Raw genomic sequence first — 23,974 nt, forward strand, 5'->3', positions numbered from 1 at the left:
CATTACGTCTATGGAGAGTCTCCGTAAACCACGTATGCGTGTGTGTGCGTGTGAACTAAAAGGCTTAAGACAGAAGAGAATTTCTTGCCCATCTTTGTCTATTCTATCTTTTAATTTCTGAACCATTTCTTGCAGAACTGTCCTTTGATGCAAATGTTAGTGTGTACATCTGTGGACACAAGTTCAGGGGGTCGAGAGCATTCGATGGCCGCCTTTGGTCACGCCGGCTGCTCCTGGCTCCTTGACATGGCTGACATTTTCACAAGATAGCTGCCTTTATGTGCTTTGAGAAAGAGAGAGAGAGGGCTAGTCATTTTCTGAATGTGTACTTCACACCTGAAGCCACACTTGTTTCCATCAGCACATTGTGCTGCTTATGCAAAATGGCACGGTGGTAATAAGGAGACAATCAATGCTGTCCGCTGCTTACTTTTCGACAGGCCGTGTCTGCGGGGCGGAACGACCCTGCGTACCCTCCAAGCTGTGTCCTTTTTTTCTAAATTACTGCCAATTTAACACAGGTGGGATGTGATAACAGATATTCATGAAGTCTAAACCAGATGCTGGACTCGTTTTCTTACAAGCACAATTTGATAAAATGCAAACGGAGAAAAAAACACAACTTTATTTTATGAACAAGTCAACACCTCAAACTCGTTGTTGTGCTTCTCAAACCATTCCTGAACCATTTTTGCTTTGTGGAAGGATGCATTACTCTGCTGAAAGAGGCCACAGCCACCAGGGAATTCTGTTTCCATGAAAGGGTGTACATGGTCTGCAACAATGCTTAGATAGGTGGTATGCATCAAAGGATGGAAGAACCCAAGGTTTCCCAGCAGAACATTGCCCAAAGCATCACACTGCCTTGCCTTTTTCCCATAGTGCATCCTGATTCTATGTGGTCCCCATGTAAGTGACACACACACACCCAGCTATCCACGTGATGTAAAAGAAAACGTGATTCATCAGACCAGGCCACCTTCTTCCATTGCTCCATGTCATACACACAAAACACACATACAAAACACTATCACAGAAACACACTAAAGTAATGCAATAAACATTCATTTAACAACAGAAGGTGTAAAACAAAACCCTAATGTACATACTGTCACATTTTTACAGTTAAATCATTCACAGTGAAGAGTATATTAAAATATTTTGTGCATTACACATTAAACCAAGTCAAATCTATCAAATAATGATACCAAACAGTGCATGTATTCTGCAAGATTCACAATTCTAACGCTGCAGATTCCGACATGCTTCTTAGCTCCTTCCAGCTTGCGACGCAGCAAATACAGGATGCTTTCCAGAGGCCCATAAAATAAATGGGGTTGCCCTCGATTTGCAATCACTGTCCTTAAAGCGTCCCCTTTGTAGGTGTCTCCCTCCGCACACATTTTTATATGTCAAAATTGGAATGAATCATTTCACAGCATACCTGAGAGTGCAGGCCTTTCATTATATTAAAAGCAATGGCTGGTGTGGAGGGGTTGGGCATGGGGATTGGGATGGAAGGGAGATAATTAGGATAACACAGAGGGTCCAAAAATATCCCGCTCTGGTGGTGAGCTTGCATTTGTTTCAATAAAGTAAATTGAATATCAAGTCCTCCACTGCATGAATGATCCCTTCTAATCGCTTTGATACAGGAGACACATTGTCTACACTACCTGTCAAAAGTTTGGAATAATTTATTTTATATATATATATAATTATTTATTTTATATATTATAATTATTTTATATATATATATATATATATATATATGTGTGTGTGTGTGTGTGTGTGTGTTTGAATGAAGTCTCTTGTGCTTACTAAGGCAGCATTTTGTCAAAGGTTTGAAATAATTATGGTTTTGTTTTCTCTTGTGCTCACCAAGGCTGCATTTTGTTTGGTAGCACTTTATTTTAAGGTGACATAGTTACATGTTACTATATTTACTTACTAGTAATAACAGTAAATTATGCATAATTACAACTGTAATTACTTAAGTAACTAATCCTAAATCAGACTCTAACCGTAACTCTATAGTATATGTAGTTAATTAATATTGCACAGTACTTATTTGAGTTACTACAATTTAACTCAAGTGTCACTTTTGGTTTAATAAAAAATGCAGTAAAAACAGTAATATTGTGAAATATTATTACAATTTAAAAGAGCTGTTTTCTGTTTCAATATCTGTTAAAAATGCTATTTATTCCTGAGATTGCAAAGCAGCCATTACTCCAGGCTTCTTTATAAACAATCTTAATTATTCAAAATTTTTGACTGATGCAGTGTGCAATGTTTTTTCAGAATTTGTTGTGATTGTCTGTAGCAGATTGGTGAGGTTATTTCCTGAAGACAGTGTGTCACGATTCCTGTCAGTTCCTGGACTAAACTTCCCATAATCCTCCCTGCCAGTCACATGCACACTTCACACCAATCATCATTTGCCACATACAGCTGTAGCTTATTATCTGGACTATTTAAGACTCACTCACACACCACCTCATTGCGAAGTCTTGTTTACCTGTGTTGCAATTCCGAGCGTTATTATCCTGTCTGCCTGTCTGTTACCGATCCTGTCTGTTACCCGTTTACAATTCTCTGCCACCTGCCTTTGGACTGTTTATTGTTACCTGGACCTGTGAGTGATATCTGCCTGCCCCGATCTACTGCCTGTATCCTGACCACGATTCTGCCTGTCCCTTGTTATACCTGTCTGCTCCTGTTTGACCCTGCCTATACGACCACGCTCTTTTATAATAAAAGCTTGCAATTGGATCCCTGTCTGAGTCCCGCTTTGTTACAGTAAGTATAATACATAGCATAATAGGCTACTCATTACTCAACAGAACCTCATATGCTTTACCTTTAAAGAAACGCATTTAGTAAAGAGTTCATGTTAATACCGGTGTATGTATTCTTATTCTAATTATAAAATAGATTAAATTGGTGCTATTTGCAGATTTACATTAACTCCGCCCACCATTGTCTCATTGATGCAAACGAAATCCCACTAATAACAGGATCAGTGGTGTGGAGAGTGAGGCGGGTGGGGTTCGCTTTTTCCAAACTCATTCTTCTCCCTTTTCCCATCGCATATCAGCTCAGAGAGGCATATATTTTAAATAAAAATATTAAGAAAATATTTGAAAAGTGGAAATAAAGTGCGTATTTAATAGTAAGAATAAAGTGTTAATGCGCAGGGTTAGGGGTAGGTATAGGGTAGAGCCAAAAAGGCAGCATCTATATATATAATATATATATAATATAATATATATATATATATATATACACATACAGTGGGTACGAAAGTATTCAGACCCCTTTAAATTTTTCACTCTTTGTTATATTGCAGCCATTTGCTAAAATCATTAAAGTTAATTTTTTTCCTCATTAATGTACACACAGCACCCCACATTGACAGAAAAACACAGAATTGTTGACATTTTTGCAGATTTATTAAAAAAGAAAAACTGAAATATCACATGGTCCTAAGTATTCAGACCCTTTGCTCAGTATTTAGTAGAAGAACCTTTTGATCTAATACAGCCATGAGTGTTTTTGGGAAAGATGCAACAAGTTTTTTACACCTGGATTTGGGGATCCTCTGCCATTCCTCCTTGCAGATCCTCTCCAGTTCTGTCAGGTTGGATGGTAAACGTTGGTGGACAGCCATTTTTAGGTCTCTCCAGAGATGCTCAATTGGGTTTAAGTCAGGGCTCTGGCTGGGCCATTCAAGAACAGTCACAGAGTTGTTGTGAAGCCACTCCTTCGTTATTTTAGCTGTGTGCTTAGGGTCATTGTCTTGTTGGAAGGTAAACCTTTGGCCCAGTCTGAGGTCCTGAGCACTCTGGAGAATGTTTTCGTCCAGGATATCCCTGTACTTGGCCGCATTCATCTTTCCCTCGATTGCAACCAGTCGTCCTGTCCCTGCAGCTGAAAAACACCCCCACAGCATGATGCTGCCACCACCATGCTTCACTGTTGGGACTGTATTGGACAGGTGATGAGCAGTGCCTGGTTTTCTCCACACATACCGCTTAGAATTAAGGCCAAAAAGTTCTATCTTGGTCTCATCAGACCAGAGAATCTTATTTCTCACCATCTTGGAGTCCTTCAAGTGTTTTTTAGCAAACTCCATGCGGGCTTTCATGTGTCTTGCACTGAGGAGAGGCTTCCGTCGGGCCACTCTGCCATAAAGCCTCGACTGGCTCTAGGAAGGGTTCTGGTCATCCCAAACGTCTTCCATTTAAGGATTATGGAGGCCACTGTGCTCTTAGGAACCTTAAGTGCAGCAGAAATTTTTTGTAACCTTGGCCAGATCTGTGCCTTGCCACAATTCTGTCTCTGAGCTCTTCAGGCAGTTCATTTGACCTCATGATTCTCATTTGCTCTGACATGCACTGTGAGCTATAAGGCTTATATAGACAGGTGTGTGGCTTTCCTAATCAAGTCCAATCAGTATAAATAAATATAAATCTGCAAAAATTTCAACAATTCTGTTTTTTGTCAATATGGGGTGCTGTGTGTACATTAATGAGGAAAAAACATGAACTTAAATGATTTTAGCAAATGGCTGCAATATAACAAAGAGTGAAAAATTTAAGGGGGTCTGAATACATATAATAATAATATATATATGCAAAGAACCTCTAAATATAGGAAAGACTGTATATGGTCAGTGGGTAGGACATGACGATACATTGAGTTGGCTGGCAATCCTGGATTATAAAGTGGTAGCCGCCAGCAATAGGCAAAAGAGGATGTGAAGGACGAGGACAGAATGTTGATTGCACATTGTCTCGGGGGTATTTCTCACTCCTGCTCCCCTACAGAGGTGACTCATCAGAGTACAGTAGGATATCCAGATACTTATGCATTTATTTGCACCAAAACTTTATATTGGGTTTGTCATTCATGATAGATCAATCATATTTATTTAAAGAAACGCTTTCGTTAAAATAGAAGAATTTATCGGTTTCTGTGAATTTTGTCTCCTTAATACCAATTATTTTGCTCATAACAATAGTGAATCATAAAGAGGAAGTGACATCATTTGAATTTTTCAGAGGACTCATGTTTAGTCGGCATTAAATGGAAGTTGTGATAATCTTTAGAAGGCAGAATTAAATGTATTAATTTTAAATACATTCTTCAATACATGGGTTTCTAATACATTGTCCTTCAAAACACACCTGAACAAGCTATTCAAGGATTTCAGGATTACTAGAAAGTTACAGAAAGGTCAGTTAAATCAGGGATGCAACTAAACTCAGTGGACCTTGAGGGACTGAGTTGAGAATTTCTGCTCTAATAGAATGTTTAAACTTGAACATTAACCTTACAATAACCTTTGCCAAATGTAAAAGACAACTTTTTGTTAGATTTTTCCAGTTTTGTCAGATTATCATAGTAGAAAGTTAACTAAAACAAACAAACTAAAAAAAACAACAACAAGCAACACATTTGCAATATGTGTCTCCCACAAAATTTTGTGAAATGGTTTAGGCCCATGTCAGTATTGACATCTTTTACATCCAGGATAACAGGCCTGTTGTACATGATTCTGAGCTCAGTATTGGACTTAAAGGGAGATGAGCAAAAATTCATCATTGTTCTTTTAGACTGTTGTTAGTACATGGCCATTTTTCAAAATTATCTTAGAACAAGGATTCCTATTCATGAACAGAGCTGACCCTGCCACATTGATCAAAGTGTCAAGGCAGTAAAAGAGGATAATTGAAACAGAAATGGCACATTCTCCTTTGAATACCTTCTGGAAAATGGTCCCAGATCTTCACTTTACTTAGACCTCAATATGATTACATGCACTAATTTTCGTCGAAATTAAATAAAACCAATCCAATTTTACATTCTGAAAGTTATGCTTATATGAACCCTAAATGGTGCAATCTGATTCACATATTTGTTTACATGCATTTAGAATAAAACTTCAGTGCTTGTGCAGTGCCCAGTCCCGATCACAACTGGAGAAGATCACTGCGATAAAATAACTGTGTTTACATGAAGGCTTTTCAGTCCAATTGAACCATCAAACCAATTACAAACAAATTGCTTGTGTGCATGTAAATGTAGCTAATCTGAATCTATAAGATATATCAACTTTATTTTTATTGAACACGGCCATTTGTAACTTGAATGTGCAAGGCTTACGGCATCATTCACTTCCAGTGATTCTAGCTGTAAAAAAAACAACAACAACAACAAAAACAGTCCGTTATGCTGGGTCATATTGCAAACTGGTATTTGTTATATTATTTTTTTTTATTATCATAATCATAAACACACTGAGCAAATAGTTTTACTACACTTTATTATTCTTGTAGAATCAGAAGTCTCATTTAAAGTAACCAGCTTACTTCCACATTGCAAAAATAAGGTGGAAACTGCTCAGAGAAACTGATGTTACATTTTTAAATACATTAAATATGATAAAAGAACAACAAAACAAAAAACTTGGCTAAGGTATTTATCTGACAAAATTATTTGAAAAAAGGGAAAACTACAGCTACAGTTTTTATTTTTTACTATGCAAAAAAAGTTTTATATATATATATATATATATATATATATATATATATATATATATATATATATATATATATATATATATATTTGGTATGGTATGTTTCATTGCATAATAATAAATAAAACAACCGACTCCAAGCCAATATGCTCATAAAATAATACAAATTTTTTATAATATTTGTATAAAGGGTAAAGATGTAAATTTTCCAAGGCCAGACATCACTTTTGGCCACTACTGTATATCCAAATAAAACTGCTTCTCAAACAAGAAAAAATATAAGGTGGGACTTGATTTTTTTCCATGGGGAATTGATTGGATGGTTGTGGTCTGCTATTGGTTGAGCTCATGTGAGTGACAGCTTGTCCTGCCTCACGCCAGTAAACATCATCTGGAAGACATTTGAAAACTGAAAAGATTATGAGGGCACATGAATTAAAAAGAAAAAAAAAAGATGTGCATGGATAAATCATTTAAAATAAATACTGCAATATTCCTTAAAAAAATAAGAATGGTCCATTTTGATTTCATGATGACTTTAAAGGAGAAGAGTGATTCAGTGATTCATCAGATATTTTAAAAAAGCTCACTGATCAGATAGTCCATCACATGTCAGACGGCACGCTCCGTCCTTGCCAAACTACCAAACAGCAGCAGCTGGCACACACCCCACTGGGCATTTTCCACTGCCCCGTCACCGCTCCATCATATCTAAAGATGAGAGGCTGTAATTCTCCAGCTATCTATTCTCAAGGTTTAGCCACACAGTCTTACCCCTCCACTCGTCCATCCACCACAGCTCCCAAACCAGGGTGGTATCCATCTCTTGTCTGCTATGGAGGGCTGCAGGACAACCTCTTCCGGCATGGCATCACTCCCAGTGCCCCACTTACAGCCATCAGTCACTGTCTCAGCTGATAGCTCCATGTGTCAGCCGTATGGATGACTGTCGCTTACCTGTACGGACCTGCATGCCAATAGACTCAGAGTTACGGGGAACCGAGTAGTCAGTCTGTTCAAGTATTTCACATCATCTGTGGAAAAGAATTTGAGAATTTGAGATGAAAAAGCATCTTATATTCATTAAGGCTGTGAAGTGTGTGTATACTGCAAAAATACATTTCTTACTCAGTATTTTTGACTTGTTTTCCAGTACATATATTTAAACATTCTTAAATAAAGATGCAATAAACACAATTCAGAAAGAAAACAAGTTTATTTTTCTTACCCCATTACTTTTTCTCATTTAAAGGAATCAATTTTGATCATTTTATCAGGAAACAAGACTTAATATCTTCTTAAAGGATTAGTTCACTTTAAAATGAAAATTACCCCATGATTTACTCACCCTCAAGCCATCCTAGGTGTATATGACTTTCTTCTTTCTGACGAATATAATCATTGATATATTAATAATCACCCTGATGCTCCCAAGCTTTATAATGCCAGTGCATGGAAACCACCTGTTTGAAGCTCAAGATCGAAAGTGCATCCATCCAACATAATCATACTCCACTCGGCGTTAATAAAGGCCTTCTAAAGTGAAGCAATGCGCATAAGTAAGAAAAATATCCATATTTAACATGTTGTAAAGTAAAATAACTAGCTTCTGCCAGACTGCCTTCCACCATATCTTTTACGCTTGTTTTGTACGTTGAATACAGAAGGCATAGGATGTAGCGTAAGCGTTTTGAACTGCAAGAGTTTTACAGTTTCTTCCTAAGTTCACTATGGAAGGCGGTCTGGCGGAAGCTAGTTATTTTTACTTTATAACAAGTTAAATATGGACATTTTTCTTACATATATGCATTGCTTTGCTTCAGAAGGCCTTTATTAACTCCCCAGAGCCGTGTGGAGCACTCAAAAAAAAAAAAAAAACATTGGTTCAACAAAAAATAATATGTTAACATTTTCCACTAGAATTTTTAACTTAAGCCAATTGGGAGAATTACATTAATTCAAAGCAATATTTTGAGTTGATCCAACATAATGTTTTAAGTAAGGTGAAGACGTTTTTTTGCCACAATAAAAACGCATTTTTAAGTAACATGAACTTAATAATTGTCAACATGAATGCAACTATTTAAGTTGATCCAACATAATGTTTTAAGTAAGGTGAAGACGATTTTTTGCCACAATAAAATGCATTTCTAAGTAACATGAACTTACCAAGCACCGCTTGTCACCATGATGGTAAATCTCCAAAAACCCACATTAACAGAAACTCTTCTAAATTAGCATAACAAAACACTAATTACTGCTAAATCTCCCTTACCATTAATCTTGTGCAAAAAAACATTATATAACACTTAATTTTAGCATTTACTCTCCCTTTCAAGTGCCATGGGCAAAGCATGATGGGAAATATAAATCCCAGCCCAGTTTCACTTAAGTTCGTCTAAATTAAAAGAAGTGTTCATACAACTCAAAACAATGAAACACATTTACACGTCTTCAGATTGTATTTTACATTAACAGAACTTAAAATTAAATACATTTTTGATTAACTGAAAATGTTAAACTATGACAAGTCATGATTGTATATCGAATCAATAGGCATAATTTGTGTCATCCAAGCTCAATAAAATAACAATTACAAGTAAAAAGTCTAACAGCATTTCAGAACTTGATTTTTTTATTTCACAACAATATATATATATTTATTTAAGTAATGACTAAAGGTCCCCTGAATTAGTTTTTAGAGTGAGTATGTTTATGATGGATGGATGCACTTTCGATCTTGAGCTTCAAACAGGTGGTTTCCATGCACTGGCATTATAAAGCTTGGGAGCATCAGGGTGATTATTAATATATCTCTGATTATATTCATGAGAAAGAAGAAAGTCATAAACACCTAGGATGGCTTGAGGGTGAGTAAATCATGGGGTAATTTTGTGAACTAATCCTTTAAGTAAATTACTTCTGTTTAGATATTTGTACCGGAAAACAAGACAAAAATACTTCGTAAGAAATTTACTTTGTGCAGTGGTAAGAATCAGGTTTGAGAAGTAACCAACTAAAATTAGCGATGCTAACTTAGCTATATGTTTGTCAGTAGTGTGAGAGTATAGCGCGACATAATAGTGTCAATTCTAGATAACTGATCAAACGAGTAGTAGTGTAGTGCGACCAAACACTCTTAGCTAAGAAAATTGAACACACTCACCTAAATGGTTCTCTCTCATACGTAGCATAGGAAAGTTTGATTCAGTAGCTTGTAGGTTTATTTTGCTTGTGGTTTGCTTGACAAGCTACACTTTCAAAGCCTCCCCAAGTTTTGGGGAAAGTTTCTTTTAAAAGTAATGTGTTACAATATTGCATTTCTCCCTTAAAAAAAATAACTAATTGCTTTACTTAGTTACTTTTACAGAAAGTAAAGTTACTTTTGCATTATTTTTGAGCTTGCTTGTTTTTGTTTTTGTATTTTTGGCAAATGTAAATGTTCTTTCACACCAAAATTGAAATGAATAAGCTTCAGGCTGAAGGAAATGCAAATTTACACCTGGATCGCAAGAATAGGATGCAAGAGAGGAAAGTTTATTACTCTAATAAATAAATAAAAACATGAAACAAATGTGATGTTTATCTAAAGTCATTTTCTCTTTTTAGTATAGTTGAATTGGATCTTTGAAGGTCAGCAGCAAAGACATTGGTTAATAAAGGGAGATTAAAGACAAAGTATTTGTGTTATTTAAAGGTGCCCTTGAACCAGTCTTAATAAGATGGAAGGTGTTCCCTGAATGCCCCATAGATTTTTTTTTTATCCATTTTTTTACATTTTAACCATAATTATATATGCACCGATTCAGTGCGCTGCCCCTTTAAATCTCGCGCTCCCCCACCCCCGAGCTCTCAACTGCCTTAACCAGCATAAACAAAGTTCACACAGCTAATATAACCCTCAAAATGGATCTTTACAAAGTGTTCGTCATTCATGCTGCATGCATGCATCGATTCCTGTGAGTATAGTATTTATTTGGATGTTTACATTTGATTCTGAATGAGTTTGAGTCTATGCTCCGTAGCTAACGGGCTAAAGTTAACATTACACACTGTTGGAGAGATTTATAAAGAATGAAGTTGTGTTTATGAATTATACAGACTGCAAGTGTTTAATAATGAAAATAGCAATGGCTCTCTTGTCTCCATGAATACAGTAAGAAACAATGGTAACTTTAACCGTTTAACAGTACATTAGCAACATGCTAACAAAACATTTAGAAAGACAATTTACAAATATCACTAAAAATATCATGATATTATGGATCATGTCAGTTATTATTGCTCCATCTGCCATTTTTCGCTATTGTTCTTGCTTGCTTACCTAGGCTACATCCCAATGTGCATACTATCTATTCTAAATAGTATGTGACATTAGTAATTTTCAATACTATTTAGGGCAGATAGGGTGGAGAGTATGCACATTGGGACGCAGGGCTAGTCTGATGATTCAGCTGTGCACAGATCCAGATGTTTTGCCCTTGTGTAATGCCTTGAACATGGGCTGGCATATGCAAATATTGTGGCGTACATATTAATGATCCCGACTGTTACGTAACAGTCGGTGTTATGTTGAGATTCGCCTGTTTTTCAGAGGTCTTTTAAACAAATGAGATTTACACACGGAGGAAACAATGGTGTTTGAGACTCACTGTATGTCATTTCCATGTACTGAACTCTTGATATTCAGCTATGCCGAGGTAAATTAAATTTTTCATTCAATGGCACCTTTAACATGTTTCATTATTGCAGGTAATATTCTATGTTCACATTTAGTCTAGAACTAAACCATCATGTTTATACACAGCGCTTTCACTCCTGATTTCTCTCAACATGAGGAAAAGATTTCAATGTATAAATAAGAAAAAGTAACTTGCGTTACTTATTTGAAAAAAATAAACTCAGATTTTTTTATTGTAAATTTAAAAGTAATGCATTAAATTACTTGAAAAAGTAATCTGATTACTCACGTTAATGGTAATGCATTACCTGCAACACTGTTTTTTCGTTTCAAAAGAGGGTGAACGAAAGAATATGGCTGAACAGAAATTATGAGGACATTAGTTTTTGTTACTGTCAATATTAATCTCTTTTCAGTGTTATGGTTTGCAGAGACCATGCTTGAATGTGTGAATTCCAATCATTTTTCAGTAAAAATAGCAATGTACTTGATGCAATAATCTTTGTAGACTTGTGGTTTAAAGCTTATAGAAAAAAATATAAAGAAGCTAATATAAAAAAAAAGGATCTTGCACAAACAAAGACTCTGCAGTATCAATTGAGAATATAATCCTGTCATTATTGGGGCCCAAGGGAGGCCTTTTTCAGCCACTCAGATGATGACAGTTCACAGTGAGTGCCTATTATTCAGGACTAAATGGAACTTAAAATGTACATGCCACACTGAACTGGCTGCTGAAAGTACAGTCCTCATGCCAGCAGAAATGGCGAATCCCTTGTAATTGTGCCATTAGTGTTCCCATTCACTTCAGTCCAAACAGGCTGTAGTCAGTCAATTGAATGTCACGACAGTATGGGAGAGTTTACTTTTATTGCCATCTCCTATGCTCTATCCTTTACATTTCCATAAAAAGATCTTTTTATCTTTGTGAATGCCTACTGACCGAAGATGTAAAATATTAATTCCATAGTCTATCATTTTGATTTAAAATCGGGAAATCTGGGCTTGAGAATATTTAATATAAACATTTACATTTATGTTCAATGTTCTATTTTGTAGAAATTGGTAAATTCGCAGAGGAAGGCCTCAGTCATGTTCATTTGACAAATATTCAAAATTTCTTTGATTGGAAGCATTTTGTCACTCACAAGGTTCTTCATTCAAGTATTGTAATAACATAAAACATTAGTTATTGGTGTATTGTTACTTTCTGGTCTGCCGATGAATTATGATATGAAAAAGACAAAATTGAACACTTGCATCATCATAAAAGGAATACTGAATCTGACTTTATTATAAGGCACTTTGAAATGGATTCTCTTGCATACACACTTTGTTTTTCTTCTTCTTCTGTGGATTATTCATTGAGACTGCCTTTATCTTGCAGGCTATCTCTGTTTCTACTTCTTTATTCCCCTGGACCATCTTTCACTCCCTGCTGGCATCTCCCCCAACACTGGAGCCATATCAATCAGCACATACTGTCACAGATGCTGAAAACTATAGGATGCTCATCTAACAGGGTTCCCACACCTCTTAACCAGTGCTTTTCCATGAATTATCGAGTGGTTTGTGATTAATAAATAAGGATTTTTAAAAATATCTTTTTAGAGAATGCACTCACAAAAAGCCTTTTTTTACCCAGTGAAATATTTGATCATAACCAAAAATTGGCTAATTGCCGTGACTTTTTCCAGGCTGAAAAGCACAAAAATGTAACGATATTTCCAGGTTTAAATCGTGGGAACCCTGTTAGGACTGAGACACAAGTTCAGGTTTTGAATATAATCTACTTCATACTGGAAATAGTTAATTAGCAGCTAAATTATTCAGTTAATTTATATTAATCTAATGAGTTCCCTTGTTGCTGAATATTTCATAAGGTCTGTCAAAATATAACAAGTATAGTCCAATAAAAATGTGTCTCCATTAATTTGACACCTTTATAATTGTCCATCAGCGGAGGTGATTGAATGTTACAATTAAATACACTAATTTAGAGTCAAAAAACCTGTATAAAGCCTGACTGGATTAAAAATCACTTCCAATGTTGCTTAATACACTTGTGCTCCGTTTCAAATAATTTGAACAATACAATTTGATAAAAAAAAATAACAACACTCAAACATTCTTTAAAATAATAATATGAATGTCGAATTTGAATTTTGTTCATTTATAATGGCTGTTACTGGGTGAATAATTAGAACCCTAATTTTTAAAGTCATTTACTCCCTTGGGAGTTTAAGGCTGCAGTTAGATTTAGCATAACCTCATTTTCATTAGTAATTACATGTGCAATCCAGTTAACGACACTTCAGTTTGCATATAAAATTACTACAAACTGTTACATTAATTTCTCATACACATTCTCATTTTACACTATTAGGACTGTGACTGTGTAATGCCTGTAGATCTGCCATAAAGCAATTCCAGCCAATATGAATGCTGTTCCAAATTTAATACCATTTTGGACCACACAGAGGCAGCATACATCAACAAAACACTCAAACTGAAACCTTGATTTTCTTGAACTCAGCTAAAGCAAATCATTTTCATTAGACATTTCCTGATGTCATTTCTTCATGTTTAATATAATGTTGATTTTTGTTTCTTAGTAATGTTGTTAAATGCTCTTCAGTTTGGTCTGAGAGCGATGCTTGGATATCACAGCAGCATACTCTCTACCTGAGCGGTAAATGGTGCGCTTCAGTTCAGGTGTAGAGAAATCCACGTGAAACAAGCCGAAGCGCACACTGAAGCCATCGTTCCACTCAAAGTTATCCAGCAGTGACCAGGCAAAATATCCCTTTACATTCACTCCATCTTGACTGATAGCTGGAAGACAAACACATCATGCAGTTGATCCTCAAAACAGAGCTCCTATCATATTATAATATAGTATATAGATTTGAAATTCTTACAGAAGTCTGGGTCTCAAAGCTACAAGGAATAACTGGATTTTACAATTTCAGGACTACAGTCACCCTTGTGAAAAATAAATAAGCATACTTTTAAGAGTATTTATTACAGCAATGTAATTCCAGTTTGCAGTTATCAACAAGGAGTGTGATAATTACTATCACAAAAACAACATTGGAGGATATCAAGCAAAGTAACACAGGATCCCATGCTTTTTGATTATTGTTGTCTGAAATAGAGAAAAAGAACCAAAAAAATATTTAATAAAGCACAACATTCTGCTCATAGTAAAGTAATTTATTAAATACTGTGAATATACATTACTAGGGATACTTTTCCATGACTTAAAACTGTATAGAGTGGCCCAAAAATTGCTTTAAATAAAAAATGGAATTAATTTTTCCAAGAGGGATTAATTTTAAAGAAATATGTCATGTATTTATATACATGTATTTATAACTATGTTTATGATCACACATTTGCAACAATGAAGTTGCAATTTAGTGCATTTAAAATATGAATGTAATAGTGAATAACAGTACACTAATAATAATCTAGTACATTACACATTCTTCTTTAGTATGTTATATAGTCAACACATCAAAAAAGTGTACAAACAAGTGAACAACAAAGATTTTTAAAATAATTATTTAAGATGCACTTTTAAAGAAAAAACCTTTTCATTTGACATTTTTACAAAGTCCACTTTCAAAAAAAGTGTACTTAATTATGTCATGAAATTGTACTCTTTTTTTTTTAAAGGGGGGTGTAATTCTGTTTCATGCATTCTGACTTATTTACACTGTTAAAGAGTTGCATTCTCATGCTAAACATGGCCAAAGTTTCAAAAAAACAAGTTGGACGTATGACGGAATATTTCTGTGCCAAATACACTACTTCCGATTCGGACCGTGTTTCGGAGAGTTTTTTCCGAGTATGGCCCTTTATCACATAATAAAGGGCTGAATTCCTTGTATGGCCACTTCTCCCTGAGAAGCGTGCACACACACACACCAACCAGAGCAAGAGCACGCCCATCAACGCGCTTCGTTCGGGTTACGGAAGCTGAGAGAATTTTCAACAATGGCTGTGTCCCAATTCAGGGGCTGCACCCTTCGAAGGCTGCATACATCATCGGTCTCATTTAAGAAAAATAACCGTTAGATTGCAACGTAAGAAAGAAATAACCGTATTTTACACCTCACAACGAATATTAATCAATTCTATTACGGTTACTTTTCTTAAATAAGACATCATTGATGACGTATGCAGCCTCCGGAGGACGCAGCCTCCAAAATTAGACTGTCACCAAAGGAGTGTGTTTTTGGTTGTGAGGGAAAGATTACCTTTTTCAGTTTCCCAAAGAACCCAGCATTAAAGGTGCCATCGAACATTTTTTCACAAGATGTAATATAAGTCCTGTGTCTCCTGAATGTGTCTGTGAAGTTTCAGCTCAAAATACCCCATATATTTTTTTAATTAAATTTTTTTAATTGCCTATTTTGAGGCATAATTAGAAATGCGCCGATACAGGCTGCGGCCCCTTTAAATAGCGCGCTCTCCGCCCCCTCCCGAGCTCTCGACTCTATCATTGCATAAACAAAGTTCACACAGCTAATATAACTCTCAAAATGGATCTTTACAAAGTGTTTATCATGCAGCGTGTCTAATCGCGGAAGTATGGTATTTATTTGGATGTTTACATTTGATTCTGAATGAGTTTGAGGCTGTGCTCCGTGGCTAACGGCTAATGCTACACTGTTGGAGAGATTTATAAAGAATGAAGTTGTGTTTATGAATTATACAGACTGCAAGTGTTTAAAAATTTAAATAGCGACGGCTCTTGTCTCCATGAATACAGTAAGAAACGATGGTAACTTTAACCACATTTAACAGTACATTAGCAACATGCTAACGAAACATTTAGAAAGACAATTTACAAATATCACTAAAAATATCATGTTATCATAGATCATGTCGGTTATTATTGCTCCATCTGCCATTTTACGCTATTGTTCTTGCTTGCTTACCTAGTCTGTTGATCCAGCTGTGCACATCAAGACGTTAATACTGGCTGCCCTTGTGTAATGCCTTGATCATGGGCTGGCATATGCAAATATTGGGGGCGTACACCCCCACTGTTACGTAACAGTCGGTGTTATGTTGAGATTTCTGTTCTTCTGAGGTCTTTTAAACAAATTAGATTTATATAAGAATGAGGAAACAATGGAGTTTGAGACTCACTGTATGTCATTTCCATGAACTCTTGTTATTTAACTATGCCAAGATAAATTCAATTTTCAATTCAATGGCACCTTTAAGGGAACAGTGGATGAAGTTTGTTTTTCCGGTTGTGCGTGTATGTTTGTTTGTTCCCAGAATTTTGTGATGATGCTTTGTAAACAAGTCCTAGTTTGTCGCTGGATTTGCAGATCGCGGGTGGCGAGTAAAGCTGCATCAGATGTTTTTTTGGCAATCGGCATGCAAGTGCATAAAATGTAAACAAAACAAACAGTTTTGTTCCCTTTTTATTATTTCGCAGCTTGCAGACGATCTCTACACAAAAGCTGCGTGTGCTCGTGACTCTTTAGCTGTGCCTACAGCAGGCACGCCTCCAGGAGCTGCTTTTTTCAGAAAGACTCGGTACAGCCGTATCTATCTTTTATAAATATGACAAAACTAAAGACTTTTCGGAGATCTGAAGGATGCGATCCTACTCTATAGGTACTCAAGATTCAAATGAGATTGGTAGAACCTGTGTGTGATACCTACCCTTTAAGTACACTTAAGTGGCCTTTTATTTCATTAAATTATATCATCTGCAAGTACTTTTTTAAAGAAAAACTTATTTTCTTTTGCCTTGAAGCACATTTCTTTTTTTCACTAGGGCATTACTAGTCTGTATAAAATTAACTTTGGTTTGTACTCTTCAGTTATTTTATTATACATTGCGCAGTGGTATAGACTTATGCCGATATTCGGTAATGCGATAAATCGCGATAATGAATATTCACGATATTGTAATCGTCGGCACTTCAGAATACCGTAAATAATAATTTATTACCAATTATTATTTTTTTATAAGGCAATTAAGAATACTTTACCCATCAATCGTATAAAATGCACAACACCGCTGTATTCTGCGTCAAAAGGACACGCGCTCAGAGATGTAAACAATCCCAACGTGCACGAGAAGCACATGGCGGAACAAGGAGACGAGCTGAATGAAAGTGCGCGTTCATTCTCTGACAGCAGAGGGCGCTGATGGAACAGCAGCGTGCAGCGGTTACCACGGAAACCGTGCAAACAAAGTAATTTCATTCATTTTTTTGTAATCTGTCAGTGTTGTTCATCACAGCACCAAATACTGAATACTTAAAAACGACTTAAAAGTAATTTATTTTCAAACCTAAACATTTTTATATTTTAATCTGGACTACAACATGCCCTAATGATTAGAAATGTTCTGATTATTTGTTATTGTTCAGTAAAACTTACAGCTTCATTAGTTAACATGTTAATTCATTATCACTAAACTGACAATAAAAATACTTATAAAGTATTAATTATTATTAATTAATGTTAATTTCTTAGTTACTATTTAATAACATTACTAAAATCAAAATAACTTAATGAACCTGAGATAAAACTAACAATAATCAGTTGTGTTTCTAAACTAACATTAACAACAAAAAAAACTTTCTGTAACAAATGTAGCTATTGCTCAATCTTAGTTAATGCATTAAATAGAGTAAAGTGTTGTCTGTTGTTCATTATAGCCTAATTCTTTTGCATTTTAATCTGTTTAAAAATTTCAGTCAGAGTTGTTTTTGTTTTATTAAAAAAAGAGTTCTTAAACCTGTTAAATTATGACAAAAATGGTTTTGCAACTTATTTTAATACCGCGATAATACCGTATACCGTGATAAAAGCTTCATCAATTAATCGCAACATGAAAATTTGATACCGTCACATGCCTACAGTGGTAATATGACAGTACCTTTGCCAACTTCCTGCAGAGTGTCCTGGTAAAACTGAGAGCGGTCGGCATCTTCAATCTGAACTGGGCCCATCTGTGAAAAGCCATTTTCTGTGATATAGATGGGCAGACTGGTATAGGTGTCCTAAAAAAAAAAAAAAACAAGCAAATGTAAATTATTTTGTTAATATGCCAATATATAAATCACTAATAAATATACTCCTAATTAAATAAAAAATAAAAGGAAGATAGAGAAAATTGTGCACTTGTACAAATAAATAAAAGTACCTTTATATATTTTAGCAATTTCCGCAATCCGTCAGGAACAACAGCCAACCATTGAACCCCACATATGGGCCATGATGGGTCAACAACCCCCTCTGCCCCCTGATCCCCCACAAAACTGAGCTTGTTGTTCTTACTAGCACTACTTAGATCTTTTACTTTCCGAGACGTGTAATAGTTCAGTGCAAAGAAATCCGCTGTACCCAGAGGAGTGTGCTCTTCCTTTGAGAAGTGTGGTAGCCGTAAGCCCTGCTTGTATCCCACATCCAAGCTCCTAGTCTCAATCCTGAACCTCATGGACTCTGGGTAATCTCCTGTGCAAAACACAGGCCAGGCAAACCAGCCCAGAGTGAAAGCCTCGTAGCGCTCAGTGGCTGCAGCATCTTTAGGACAGCCCGGGTCCAACGGCTCTGCCCAGTCACTGTTCAGAGCAAGAGACACTTGCCCTCCTTGTAAAGACCTGAAATGATCATTATAAGTATGCCAGGCTTTGGTGTGGGCACGCAGCATGTTATGCCCAGCCAAGTAGACTGATATTCCTGGATCTTTGATCCCAGGGGCAAATTTGCCATCCTCATGGCCCAACTTGGCACAAACATAGGGCTCATTCAGTGTTATCCAGAGCTTTACTCTGTCCCCAAAGGTCTTAAAGCAAAACCTGGCATAACTTTCAAAGATGTCAGCAATATCTGTCGAGTTCCATCCACCAAGATCCTGTAAGGCTTGAGGTAGGTCCAGGTGCCACAATGTGATCATGGGCGTCACATTACAAGAAATCAAATCGTCGATCACTTTGTTATAATACGCCACACCTGAGGGTTATGAAAAATGGTCAAACACGCAGGTAAGCAACTTCAGGGAGTGTAATGATTTAGGTAACAATAAGTAGGCCAAAACTCAGACTGTCAAACATTTAAATCATTTAGGGCCTGTTACACCTGGTTACTTCATGCGTTTTTTCTGATCAGACAGCTATCTGATTTAAAAAAGCGATTGAATTTACACATGGCCACATAAATGTTTCTCCGCAAAACGGATATAAATCCGATCTTCAATTCCCGCGCTGAATGCAGATTTCATGGAGTTCATGTCACCGAAACGTAATTCTACAAAACTGAAACTGAAACAAAACATCAAACTACCATTCAATGGGATAAAATAGCTTCTCTTCCCTGCAAACGATAGCATGAAGAATGTGAATATTTAACCATGTCAAAAACAAAAGGTAAGCAGGTATCCATATTCATTTCAGTATCAGCAGACGCAAAACGTTAAAAAAGGTGACAACTTTTAAAGTTAAAAAATGAAATAAGTTATAAAAAGCGGTATAAGTTATGTAAACGATAAAAACACCTCTGGGTTCTCGATTTTAACGATTTGAGCAACCATAAACGACGCAAAACATACAAATTTTTACGTTTTTGATAGGAATCCTTTATAGAAAAATCACTCCCTGCCCTCCAGACTCATGACGTCATGTGCAAACAACCTATTAATTGGACCGTAATAGGCAATTGCTATAATTTCATGTGAGTAACACATCATCAGAAAAGAGATGTAGCTGGTTTTTGATTAAACATTACAAGGGCACTTGAATTAAAAAAGTGCACAGATAAATAATTTATAATAAACATTGCAATATTCCATAAAAAATAACTTTAAACATGGTAAAATGGTAAACAATTATTTGAAGCTGAAACAAAACCCAAGAAACACACAAAAGTTGATGCTTTGCTTACTCAAATTTTTTTAGTGGATTAAGAATGCTAGAAGCATTTTGACTAATTTTTCATAATTTCCTGCTCCTACTGGTGAATACTTTTGCTATTTAGGCCTATATCCCATTTTATTTTTTGTGTTTTTTTAGTAAAAAAATATTTCAAAGTATCATTTACAGTGTTTGTAAATCTGTTTAGCACAGAAAAAGAACAAGGGATTGACTTTTTTTTACTCTTATGAACCTCACACAAAGGGTAATTTTGCCCTGAGCACCTTTCGGATTGACATGATTTGTGGTTCCATCGGGAAGGAGCCGTGACCAGGATATGGACAGACGGTAATGGGTGAGACCAAGCTGTTGGATACATTTCAGGTCTTCTTTCCAGAGCTGATAGCTGTTACAGGCTACATCTCCAGTGTGGTCTTCAAACACCCGTCCTTTGGCATGGCAGAATGTGTCCCATATGCTGGGACCTCTACCATCCACATTCCAGCCTCCTGCAAGATAGTTTAAGAACCCATTATACATAATCTCATTTCATTTTTTGTCATGTACAACTTTCAAATAACAAAGTTGAGAATTTGACTGCTACAGAATAACAATCCAACAGTCCACATCTACCTTTAAGCAGTGCTATGGTACAGTGATATCAGACTACCATAGTACTATAATGTACTTTAAAGAAAAAAGACCATAAAATTACTATGGTATTTGTCCAAAAAACATGACAATATAATGATACCAAATTAAAAACACTGCAAATTGTTGCTATTGCATGCATTCTGCAGATGCTGCATCTGCACGTCGTGAAGCAAATTCAATAAACACCGCGACGTTTACTACAGTAAATATGAACACTACAGTGTAAATGTACCTTCTATTTGATAAGCAGCAGTCGCAGCTCCCCACGCAAAGTCTTTTGGAAATACGGTGACATCCAGTAAAGACATTTTTAAGCCAACGATGAAGGGGAAAGTAGACAAAGTTATCGCGCTATTAAAGGGAGTAAAAACACTTGTTATCGACTAAATCCTGCATATGCTCTGCTGCTTCAGTTTCGATAATAGCGCTGCTTAAAGTCAGCGGTGAACGTCAGCACGCCCCTGCGTGTTACGTCATCGCGCACCTCCAGCACGAGACCGAGTGAATCTTTTACAAGATACATTTTAATTTTTAAACTATTTTTTGTTGTTGTTGTTCATTTAACACCGTTAAAATACGTTACTACATGGGAATTGATTATACAAATGTATAACATTTTATTTAATTTACACTAGTGACTTTTTGGCTATTGTATGGGAGATGTTCATTTGTCTTTTGGCTCATCGAATTGAAATACAGGACTTTATCTTTTCTCATGTTTCGTAAGAGACTGAAAAGCAAATAACACAAATGGGAATGAAATCTGAATAGCCCCGAGGACAGAGACCTTTGACCTGTATGAGGTGCAGTCCTCTTTACACACGGCTTTAAATTGTTCCTGATCATAATGACAATGTATGGGAAAGATTGATGTTCCCATAGGAAACAGAAACATCTCTGCTCGATTCAGAGTCACAAAAGCTGCACACAAGGCATTGTTCTCTTCAGGTTGTTCAGATAGGGCAAACTTTTTTTTTTTTTTTTACTGCTGCCAACCTGTCTAAACTTGTTTGTATTGCTGCAGTGTAAAGAGAGCATTTTGTGAGGGCCACAAAAAAACAAATGAGCACCTACACAATAGATCAAGGATCCTTTAGTATTGTGTTGCACTTTTTTTGTGGTTTTGTAAAGGAAAGCCATAACTTTAAAGGAAATGGATGTACTTTTTCATTAACTTTAGAAGTGGGTCAGTTGTCTCTTACATGTTTAGATGACAAAGTTTATATATATATATATTCAGACAAATTCTAGGTTAAAATTTATAATAATGTATAAGGAAAAGCATATTTTTTGTGTTATAACCTTATAACCTAAATAGTGCCATGGTGTTACAAATGATTTTTTACAAATGGAAATATATAGTCTCTTAATGAATGTGAGGTGAGGTCATAAAACTGCACACTGTTTAAAATAGTTTTAAATGAAGTACTGAATGTCACAGATCAGCAACCTTTTAATGAAGTTTAAATGACCTATTATCAAGGAAAATATTTAGTAAAAAGGGCCATTTTTAAGTGCAATTTGCAGGCCTGGAAAAGTAATGGAAATTACTAAAACTCATAGTCTTAGAAATCTAAATTAAAACTCAAAATTGATGAGAGGGTTAAGAATGATAAAGCAAAAGGGGTCAAGAATTCACAAGAGCAGATTATTTATTTATTTATTTATTCATTTATTTTCACCAAGTACAACATGTCTCTCTGTCAACATTTTTGTTGATCCTGGAACAACATTCCAATCAACCAGTCAGGTTGCAGGGACAAGTTTACATTTTATGTCAAGTTTAGGCTTACAACCAGGGTTAGGTGCCTCTACATTAAAGAGTTAGTTCACCCAAAAATGAAAATTCTGTCATTTATTACTCACCCTCATGCCGTTCCACACCCATAAGACCTTTGGTCTTTATGAGGCTGAGTAATAAATGACAGAATTTTCATTTTTGGGTGAACTAACCCTTTAATGTTATTCAGCTATCATTTCCCTTTGATTTTAGGGGAACATTTTTTATATAAGGATAAGAACTGTTGCAACATACTATGCTATGTAAATGTAATTTAATATTGATTTTACACAATTATAGCAATGTGGTATAGTATATAGATTAGTTAATAAATTAAAGGTACAATATGTAAGAAATTTGCAGTAAAATATCCAAAAATCACTAGGCCAGTTTTATATATTTTGTTCACTTGAGTACTTACAATATCCCAAATGTTTCCAACTATTTGTAAATTGTGAGAAAATTGCAATTTTAACCAAGCTCCGGGACATGTGAAGATTCTCCAATGAATTTCGTCAAACCCGTATTACCCCGCATTTTCCAGTTTTAATTTGTAAAAACCATGGAAACACCAAAGACACTTTAATATATTACGCATATTATGTTTTAATATATTAATATATATTATGTTTTAATAGACAAGGGAACAACTGTTTGGTTACGTTTATAGACAGAAAACTAATTATTGTTATATAGCTCAGCACGTTTAGTCTTATTGTTTAAATCTAATTTTCTTGATTTTTTGCGAGTACCATGCTTTACCATGCCTCAGAGAAAAACACTATTTTGTCAAGTAGCTAACATAGCATAATCAGATGCAGCTTTATTTTTAGTAACAGAAATACAGAATTTTCTCCATCATACAATACGCTTTTAAAATTAATTGCATGCTATTTATCAACACAAGCCATCCAGCATTTAATATGATATTCTAAAATCGATCCATCTTACTGCAGTGTGTAACAGTGTCTCACAGCAGCCACTGAGCGAACGCACAGAGTAACGTTATAACATTATCAACACACTCAAATGTATCTAATATGATAAACAGAGCTGTGTTACCTCATACTCATGACCGGAAAAGCGGAAGCGGCGCCGACAACTGTGGCATAATAAAAGTCCCGCTGCTCGTGAGACGTGTGTTGCACAATCACTCCAGCGGCCTCGTTCAGCTCCCACAACACTCGCTCCTGCTCTGCTTCATACTACAGTAACGTTAATAATTTCATATATGAACATGATTTCTTCCCGAGTTGTTTTCCACTGGCTGTGAGGTGAAGACCACATCTCCCAAGATTCCGCTCTCAAACTTGGCATCATCAAACTACACCTTTGTTTTGAATAGGTCTCTAGCGACCTCTAGCAGACAGAAAATCTTACATATTGCACCCTTAATTGTCATCATTAATTTCAAACATGTAATT

At 35.8% G+C, this 23,974-nt stretch overlaps 1 protein-coding gene across 1 annotated transcript; it reads right to left on the reverse strand.

Moving 5' to 3' along the window:
• Positions 1–12,576: 12,576 nt before the first annotated feature.
• Positions 12,577–21,166, reverse strand: LOC137030874 (cytosolic beta-glucosidase). Its single transcript, XM_067401373.1, has 5 exons — positions 21,003–21,166; positions 20,401–20,625; positions 18,412–19,220; positions 18,145–18,268; positions 12,577–14,060 (listed from the first exon to the last, which is right to left on the reverse strand). The coding sequence occupies exons 1-5, from the start codon at positions 21,076–21,078 to the stop codon at positions 13,849–13,851; spliced, it is 1,446 nt and encodes a 481-aa protein (XP_067257474.1). The 5' UTR covers positions 21,079–21,166; the 3' UTR covers positions 12,577–13,848.
• Between the last annotated feature and the right edge of the window lie 2,808 nt (positions 21,167–23,974).

This window comes from Chanodichthys erythropterus, chromosome 11, assembly GCF_024489055.1.
Source record: "Chanodichthys erythropterus isolate Z2021 chromosome 11, ASM2448905v1, whole genome shotgun sequence".
Taxonomy (NCBI): domain Eukaryota; kingdom Metazoa; phylum Chordata; class Actinopteri; order Cypriniformes; family Xenocyprididae; genus Chanodichthys; species Chanodichthys erythropterus.

What these genes read in the sequence shown, in the direction of transcription:
- LOC137030874 (XM_067401373.1), bottom strand. Translation starts at nt 21,078, where the DNA reads ATGTCTTTACTGGATGTCACCGTATTTCCAAAAGACTTTGCGTGGGGA. An exon ending in AAATCATGTCAATCCGAAAG is followed by an intron (nt 19,221 to 20,400) that starts GTGCTCAGGGCA and finishes CATAACCCTCAG; the next exon opens with GTGTGGCGTATTATAACAAA. An exon ending in TCTGCAGGAAGTTGGCAAAG is followed by an intron (nt 14,061 to 18,144) that starts GTACTGTCATAT and finishes TTTGTCTTCCAG; the next exon opens with CTATCAGTCAAGATGGAGTG.